Consider the following 8,889-nt stretch of genomic DNA (forward strand, 5'->3'; position numbering starts at 1 on the left):
CGCTGGTTGAAAGTTGAAACACTAAATTAGTATGTTAACCAGTTGGATTCCAGAGTTGTATTAGAAGTTAGAGTAAGAGAGAAGAGTAACAAAACTAAATTACAAAAAAGGTAGTGTGTGATAAAAAGTGATGGAAACAACTAGATACTTTATTTTCTTCTGAAAATGCATTACATGAAGATTATATACAATGAAGAAAGGCAAAGAGAAAGTGAAATTGGATACAAGTACATACTCTAACCCAACAGAAGTCAACCTAGAACAGTCCACCCACATAAACATAAACATTGCAAATACGGTGACTTTTATTGATGAAACTAAATTGTAAAGTTGAGTCTTCCAGAAATTGTGCTTCTTTCACACCTCAAAACTCAAAAACTGAAACTGTGGATCTTCATACTAACAGAGGATCTACTACTCATTCAACGCTTCAATCATTTCAATCTACACTAACAATAATAATAATAATAAATAAATAATATATATCATCAGCACTATATACATTCAACTAATTAATATTAATATTAATAAATAAGTGCGCTTCAAATGTAGAATTGTATTTACCCAGAATTCATCTTGGTCTTGCTGTGTAGTTGAAGTTGAACATGGGGCTTTTGGAATCACGCTGGTATCGTCGTTGCGTGCGAATCTGCCACGTATGCGGACTCGATTGTCGGCTAGTGTCTTTCGGCATGCATACTGCTACCATACCCGAAACAACAAAGCAGCCACATACACAATTCAGACCCTCTTTCTATCAAATTATGTTGCTATCTTCCGTTAGTTTTTTTTTATTTAAGGATATATTATTGGTCAATAAATTGTTGCATAGGAATGAGTTGACCACTAGAGTAATTCAATTTTTTTCTATTAGTTATTATCAGAATGTATAATAAAAAAAAGGGTATTTATCTATAGACAAAGAACACGATCTAATAAAACTAATCTAATATCAAATTTAAGAGATATAAAATCAATACGAAATATATTTGAATACTATACGTGAAAAATGGAGTTAAGAATTAATGAAGGAAAATTACGAAGAGAATTACCTTGATAGTCTTGTTGAACTTCCTCTGGCTTCTCTTGGCCCTGTACTTTGAGATTTTCTCTTTCCTTTCTTGGGGACTGTAACGCCCCACCTTCAAGTACCGTTCATCCGTCTGAAGTGTTTCAGTTGCATGCATGTTCTGTTCACCAAATGAAACAAACTTGAATGAAACTAACAATAACATTAACAGGGAGTTATATTGATCGCAGCATATACAGTAGTATAACGGAAATTAATCTTTTCAATTGTTAAAAATAATTGAAAAATAAGGTGTAATCTGTAATTTTTTAATGTTTTTTTTTATATTTTTTTTGTTTCACTTATAACATTAATAGTAAAAAATCACATTTTATTTTTTCAATTATTAAAAAAATGGAGAAGATTTATTTTCGTAATTTAACCGACCTACCTGCAAGTCTCCTGCACTGAAGACCCTCCTTATTTGTCCTTTGAAGAAATCGTTTTCCCACTCACAAGTTGGGGAATCCATCAAAGTGTCGTTGTGAGCTTCACATGGTGGAAAAACTGGTTTTCTATCAAACGATTTGCAACTGGAGCTCCTCTGCAGGTAACTGTGAGGAAGACTTAGATGGTGCTGATGATTGTTGGAACAATGATCCTTCACCATTTGGGACTCTGAGAAATTGATGCATGAAAGGGATAAAGGATCAAGAGAATCAATTATGTTTTCTTGAGCTGTGAAGAGAGGGAGAGGATCATCAGAGAAAAGAATAAGGTCTGGGATTTCTTCATTGAACATGTGTGACAAAATATCAAAACCATGCATATCAGAATACATTGAAACTGAATCCAATTAAAAATAATTATATGATTGATATTCAAGTTATTATGTTCTTTGTTTTCGAGTCACAGGAAGAACACCCTGCGTCTATATATATTTCGATATATAAACAAACAAGTCATATGTATATATTCTCATCAGCTTCCTTCTTGTTCTATTTTTATATTATATAAATAAAGGTGGAAATTCAGGTGCAGTCGACTTCACGTGAAGTTGATAGTTGAGAGCCGTTAGATATCTAACGGCTCTCAACTATCTAACTTTACGTGAAATCGACTACACCTGAGTTTTCACATAAAACTCTCAACCTACCTTGCTTCGCCTCTTTTTCTTTTTCTTTTTTTCTTTTTTTGGGCTGAACAAGAATATCTGGCGTGTATAGTACAACAAATTTTTAGAATGGTCCATGAGATTTATGGAATTATTCAATTTGATTATTGAAATTTTAATTTTATCATAGTAGTCTTCTAAATTTAACTTTAAGTATCATAATGGTTCTTTGGTCATTTCTAGTGTTGACTCAACTGATAAAATGCTGATATGGCTATTCTTTATCACATTGAAAATTTTTAATAACTAAATGATGTGACAAAATTATAATTGAACCTAATTTAGTCTATTTTCCATTATAAAACCCTAATCTATTCCCAATGTTTAGATTGTCTTCTTCTTCTTAATCTAAATATGTGTAGTTTTTAATTATATATATACATAATACAACATATGTCAGTTTGTCAGATGAGAATAAAGTATTTATATCTGAATTTACTTTGTTATTAAGTGCTGAATCTTTCCTCCCTTATACCAAATTTACTTTGTTCATTACCATCTAAGAGACATGTCATTTTCAGATTGTCCTTCTCAAGCACCTGCCTCGTAAAAGATTTCTCAGTCATCTTCGTACTGCTCTCCATAAAAACTAAATCAAAATATTCAGGCTTTGTTTGTTTTTGTGGATAGGACACAGAGACATGAATAGTAAATATCCAAAATGTGTTTGAACAGAGAGACATGTACACTAAACACAGTATCTCCAGAATCATTATTTTATTTTGTGTCTGCTTTTAAACGAAAAACAACGATGGACATGGAATTTGAGAAGGTGGGCATTGATTTTTAGTAAAAAAATTTCTCTTTTTTGTTCCTAAATATTTTTTATTATTCCATTATTACCCCTTTTTATCCTCTTACGAGAAAATCTTAATTTGACCTTTTTCTCTGCATCGTTGTTTTCAGATAGGTACTCTCTTCTCCTTACTCTTTCTCTATCTTTGTGTTCTTCTTCCTCTTTTTTTTTTCTGGTACTCTATTCTTTTTTTCCAAGTACAAAAATGAATTGTACCAAAAAAATTTTGAATGTTGGCTTGTCTTCAGTGGACTTGATGACGATGGAGAAGACACTTGTGGCAACGTATTCCTCTAATTCCTTCTTTGAGAGTAGTGGTTGATGGAGAAGAGAGTGAACCTATGAGGTCACTGGTGGTGGGTTGGCGACAGCGGTAATAGTGGTGGGCTTGCAACAGCAACGAAGAGAATAACTAGGGATTTCATATTTTAGATTTTAGAAGAGGAGAAGGAAGAGAATAGAGTTCGATGAGTTGGCAGCGGTGCGAAAAACAAGCGACATCAAGATGATATAGCCGGTATCATTCTTCCACCGTCCTTCAGCAACTGGGGAAGGGTTAGGCGGCAAGAAAAGAGTGAGAGACAGAGGGAGGGAGATGAGGGTACGAGAGACATGTCTATTTTAGTCATTTCGTATAATATTTTAGTCTTGTCCATGTCTATCCAAATATAATAGTAGATATTACATTAGTATCTTGTGCATTGTATCCAAACACAATACACAAAGAATAATTTTTAATATCTCTGTCTCAGTATCATGTTCTATCATGTCCACAAAAACAAACGTTACCTTAGAGACGATGACGGCATGGAGACAGGACGTGCCATCGAGGACGAACTTGTTGACACCATTAGAAACTCAAAGTTGTTTGTTGAGAGAGCTCGTTGAGATCTTGGAATGTAGGAACAAGAATGAACATGTTACTGCGATTCCACATGTTCTACGGAATATAACCCACACATGAATTAGGGTTTTTAAGGGGAAGGGGCCAAATTGGGTCCAATTGCAATCTTGCCACATCATCTAATTATTGGGAACCTCCACCGTGGCAAAAGATAGCTACGTCAGCATTCCGTCAACTAAGTCAGCATTGAAAATGACTCAGAAAACATTGTGGTGCTCAGAGCTAAATTTAGGGGACTACTATGATGAAATTAGAACCTCAATGATTAAATTGGGTAATTTCATAAATCTCATAGACTACTATAGAATTTACTCGTGTGTAGTAGTAATAACCTCTACATAAGGATTCCATTTCTCCAAATTGAATATCATTTGGCTAATAAAATTGAAGAGTAAATACCTAAATTAGTTCTCAAAGATTTTAAAAGCGAACATTTTAATCTTCAAAAAAATTAATACACAGATTGATAAACCCCATTTTTAGAGTTTATCCTGTGCTTAATCTAGTATATTTTATCCATTATTCTCACACTTATTCATACAATTCACATGTTTTATATTTTCCTTCCTAATCTTGTGCTATGATTGAAAACATGTTTTCTGGGCCTTTAAATTGCTAATTTTAATCCTCTCTTATTACCATTCGATGCCTTGATATGTGTGTTAAGTGATTTCAGGATTTATAAGGCAGGAATGGCTTAGAGGATGGAAAGGAAGCATGCAAAAGTGGAAGGAATACAAGAAGTTGAAGAAACTGCTAAGCTGTTCAGCCTGACCTCTTCGTACTTAACTGACCATAACTTGAGCTACAGAGATCCAAATGAGGCAGTTTCAGTTGCGTTGAAAAGCTAACATTCGGGGCTTCGAAATAATATATAATTTTTTATAGTTTTCTTGAAGAAAAGTGACGCGCACGCGTGAATCTACGCACATGCATGGTTTTACAGAAAAACCAGCGACCTATACGGACCAGAAATCGTCCCCAGCGATTTCTGGGCTATTTTTGGCCCAATTCTCGGTCCAAAAAACACAGATTAGAGGCTATAAAGTGAGGGAATGCATCCATTCATTAACACAACTTTCATATACATAATTTTAGGTTTTAGATGTAGCTTTTAGAGAGAGAGGCTCTCTCCTCTCTCTAGAAATTAGGATTCCTACTTTTATGCTGTTGAGTTGGATATTACTACCTCCGTGAAGTCTTTATTATTCTAGTTTGTTTCCTATTTTCTTACTCCTTTAATTTCTATTTATCTTATTTAGTTTGTCATCCTTGTCCCTTACTCTTCCATATCCTTAATCCTTATTCAGAGTTACAATTGGATTGCTTTTATGAATTATTAATGCAAAGGATACTTTTTCATTTAATTTTATTATTTATTTAATTGCTTTTAATTCTATTCCCATTATCATGTCTCTTTTCTACTCCAAACTCTCAACAAAAAAGATGGTATGCATGATGACAGAGTAGACTCCCAACTTGACTTGGGGGTTGATTAAGAGGAGACACTTGAGTTGGAATGCTCAAGTGATTAGTTAAATTGAAAGTTGTTGGCTAATTCTGTATTTACTAACGCTAGACCTTCCCAAGGGAGAGGACTAGGATTTGCGAATAAGAGTTAGCTTAATCACTTGACTTTCCTTTATTTAGTAAGAGTTAACTAAGTGAAAACAACAACCTCTTTATACTACACTTGAGAGAATTCCAATAAGGATAGAACTTCCAATTAATCATACCCCCGGTCAAGGCTTTTTAATTTAATTACATAAAACCTCTTGTTAATTTTCATTACTTTAATTGATAATTATTTTTGTGCCCATTGCCCAAACTCCAAATTTCCCAGAAAACTCATAACCAATAATAAATACACCTCCCTGCAATTCCTTGAGAGACGACCCGAGGTTTAAATACTTCGGTTATAAATTTTACTAGGGGTTTGTTACTTGTGACATCCAAAATTTTTGTACGAAAGGATTCTCTGTTGGTTTAGAAACTATACTTACAACGGAAATTTATTTGCGAAATTCTTTACTAGCAGAAATTAGTTCGTCACAGATTAATTCCTAATGTTTTTCTCTGCCAGAGATAACAGTCTCCCGTACATTTTTTTACGTGACTCACTAACGGAGAATGCTAAGTTGGCCTGCACGCAAACTCGCACATGTGGCAATTGTAACACCATACCACACAGAACTTTATGCTTAAGTTGTAAATCAGAGGTGTTGAGGTGCTACGACGACTAAAATCAAATTAATGCATTATAAAAATATCGACGACTAAGCTGTCGATTTTAATATTTTTTATTTTTAATTATTTTTTTAGTAATATCGATAGTAGGCCGTCGAAAATTATCGACGGCAGAGATAGCCGTCGATTTTTGGCGTCGAAAAACACGCTTTTTCTTGTAGTGTGAGTGTGTATAGAAGGGATATATATATATATATATATATATATATATATATATATATAAAAGAGAAGAGAAGTGACTACGTAGTACCAAACTTCCCGGGCCTAGCTTTAGACTTATAAGTTCGAGACTCGCAACTAAATATAAACTCAGGAACTAACCCTCTCCCTAACTTCGTATCTACGGCCCATTCTTTGATTGGAGGGATTTCTGCTTCTTCCGGAGTTGAAACCCTCCTTTCCCTTCAAGGCGAAATATGGAGTCATAGAGCCATTCATTCTCTCCCATAATCTAGGCTGCGAGCCTTCGTCAGGTGGGGTTCTAACCCACCTAGGGTTACTGGTTTCCGACCTTCATAACGGGTACCGACTTTTCCAAGCTCAAATCCCTAGAGGAACCCAATACTCATTTTGCAGGCATGGATGGTTCCTCACCACGCTATATATATATATATATATCCCAAAAGTACAACAAAGCATAAATATAAATCCTATTTCTCCATAAAATGGAGAACATATATAGCTAAGTGCAAAATATACAAGTCCTAAGATAAAATCTTCGCTTTCCAGAGAGAATCTAGCACGCTCAACGAGGTGATTCACACTCTATATTTGTAAAATAAATAATTTCTAATACGGATGAGAACATCATCCTTTCGGATTCTCAGTAGGGTAACAGTCCCAAATAGAGACGATGTAAAATGACACGAACTCGCTAGGCGATCCTATACTCCAATCAACCTAAAGTTCAAGTCTAGAGTTATTTCTAAACCAAACTGGATAATCAAAAACCAAATCTTAGCTAATAAATGATCTCAGATTCCCAATTCCTCTCAATACAAGTCATAAGTCTTCTCATTATCATAATGGTTCCAACTCAGAAATTTCAGTGTCAAAACTCATTTAACCACAAGCCTCTACCCATCATGTCATATTAGGAACAATCCTCAGTGTCACCACCACCAGCATGAGAGATCTCTAAGTTATGCAAGCACAGACAAAATAATACAAGGAATACACAGATAGAGAGAATAGATAAAATATTTAGATCAAGTAGCATATAGATATATTTAATCAAGAAGACAAACCAAATACAAGATGCACACCAAAAAAATCCACACAAATGCAAATGATGCATGTCTGTCCTATGGCCAATGAACTCATCTGTCGGTTATACAGTCAAACCCGACATGTCTGGTAGCTAACCCTGGACAATCTCTTGGTGCGCGATTTCCAAGAGGAATTCACATCTTTTGGAGGAATAATCCAGAAAGGTATAAGTGTGCAGCCACATCTTGCTATGGAGGGTCAACAAAGTCTCAAGTCTCAACCCAGAGCAAGTGGGGCGAACTACTGCATCTACCCAGGGAGTTTCAATCCTCAACCTGGGGTGAACCACACCTTTGCATCTACTCAGGAAGGTATCATATCAATTATTATTCAATTCATTACGCAAGCAGGATGACACCCAGACCTTACCATAAACAGATATTCATTTAATACACAAGTGATATATCACCCAAACCTTGCCAAATCAGCCAATCTGCCATACTCAGTCATCGTCAAGCTCATCATTCGTGTCTTGTATCAATTTATTATTCAATAAGTTTATTAATCATAAACTCTCATCAACCCATCATTATCTTTGACACTCCAATCCACCATATTATTCAAATTCATCAAATTGATTCCCCAAATTATGCTTACGCTCATTCTCAAGCCTAAAACAAGTTGTCGGACCTCAATTAGGGGTTACAAAAGTTTACAGGCTTGATGAAAAGACCAAACAAGTAAAAAGATAGAGTTTTAGTGTGAAAACAGGACTTGTGCATACGTATCATCTTATGCGTATGCACGAGTCAGAGGCACTTCCTAGCTTGTGCGTACGCATCACCCTTGTGCGTACGCACGACCTTTGACACCCGCTCTGACCTGTGCGTGTGACGTCAGGATTTTTGCCAGTAAAAAATTTTATAAAAACAGTCGCGTTGTAGATATGGTCTCTAAACCAACAGAAATCCCTTCGTACAAACGTTTGGTTGTCACAAGTAACAAACTCCTTTTAAATTTGATAACCGAGTATTTAAACCTCGGGTCGTCTTCTCAAGGAACTGCAGGGAAGTATGTTCTTATTATTGGTTATGAAGATTGTAAATTGGGGTTGTGAAGATGAGAGACAAGTAATTTAAATTGTAATTAAAATAAGTAAAAGACTGTAAAATAAATAAATAACTGTAAAAACACACTTTTGGCAAGGTATGAGAAATTAGAGGTCTTATCCTAGCTATCCTTATCAATGATGATGAAAATTGAATCTTAATTCCACTTTATTAACCTTTACTAAGGCAAAGGAAGGTCAAGGGATTAATTGGTTTGATCTTCGGATCCTATTTATTTCCTAAGAAAAGATTGGGATTATTGAAGTTCAATTTAATTAACAAAGATAACAATTATCAATCATGTTTGAGTTTGATAACTCCTGAGTTACTGATTTCTTAACCAAGACCAAAAGGAAAAAAGTAGATCTATTCGAATAAAAATGTCTTCAGATTGGAAGCAACAGTAACATAAATAAAAGAGAGCAATAATAAACTAAAATA

General features: G+C 34.8%; 1 protein-coding gene across 4 annotated transcripts; it reads right to left on the reverse strand.

Moving 5' to 3' along the window:
* LOC107641716 lies at nt 119–1,977 on the reverse strand. 4 transcript variants are annotated; one of them, XM_021123151.1, is made up of 4 exons: nt 1,461–1,977; nt 1,053–1,190; nt 565–702; nt 119–449 (listed from the first exon to the last, which is right to left on the reverse strand). In XM_021123151.1, the coding sequence occupies exons 1-4, from the start codon at nt 1,848–1,850 to the stop codon at nt 435–437; spliced, it is 681 nt and encodes a 226-aa protein (XP_020978810.1). In that variant the 5' UTR covers nt 1,851–1,977; the 3' UTR covers nt 119–434. The 4 variants fall into 4 exon arrangements, with proteins under 4 accessions (XP_020978810.1, XP_020978809.1, XP_016200674.1 ...); XM_021123150.1 differs by having other exon boundaries at nt 119–444; nt 1,461–1,975; XM_016345188.2 differs by having other exon boundaries at nt 565–699; nt 1,461–1,973.

The sequence above is a fragment of the Arachis ipaensis genome, chromosome B05, assembly GCF_000816755.2.
Source record: "Arachis ipaensis cultivar K30076 chromosome B05, Araip1.1, whole genome shotgun sequence".
Lineage (NCBI taxonomy): Eukaryota > Viridiplantae > Streptophyta > Magnoliopsida > Fabales > Fabaceae > Arachis > Arachis ipaensis.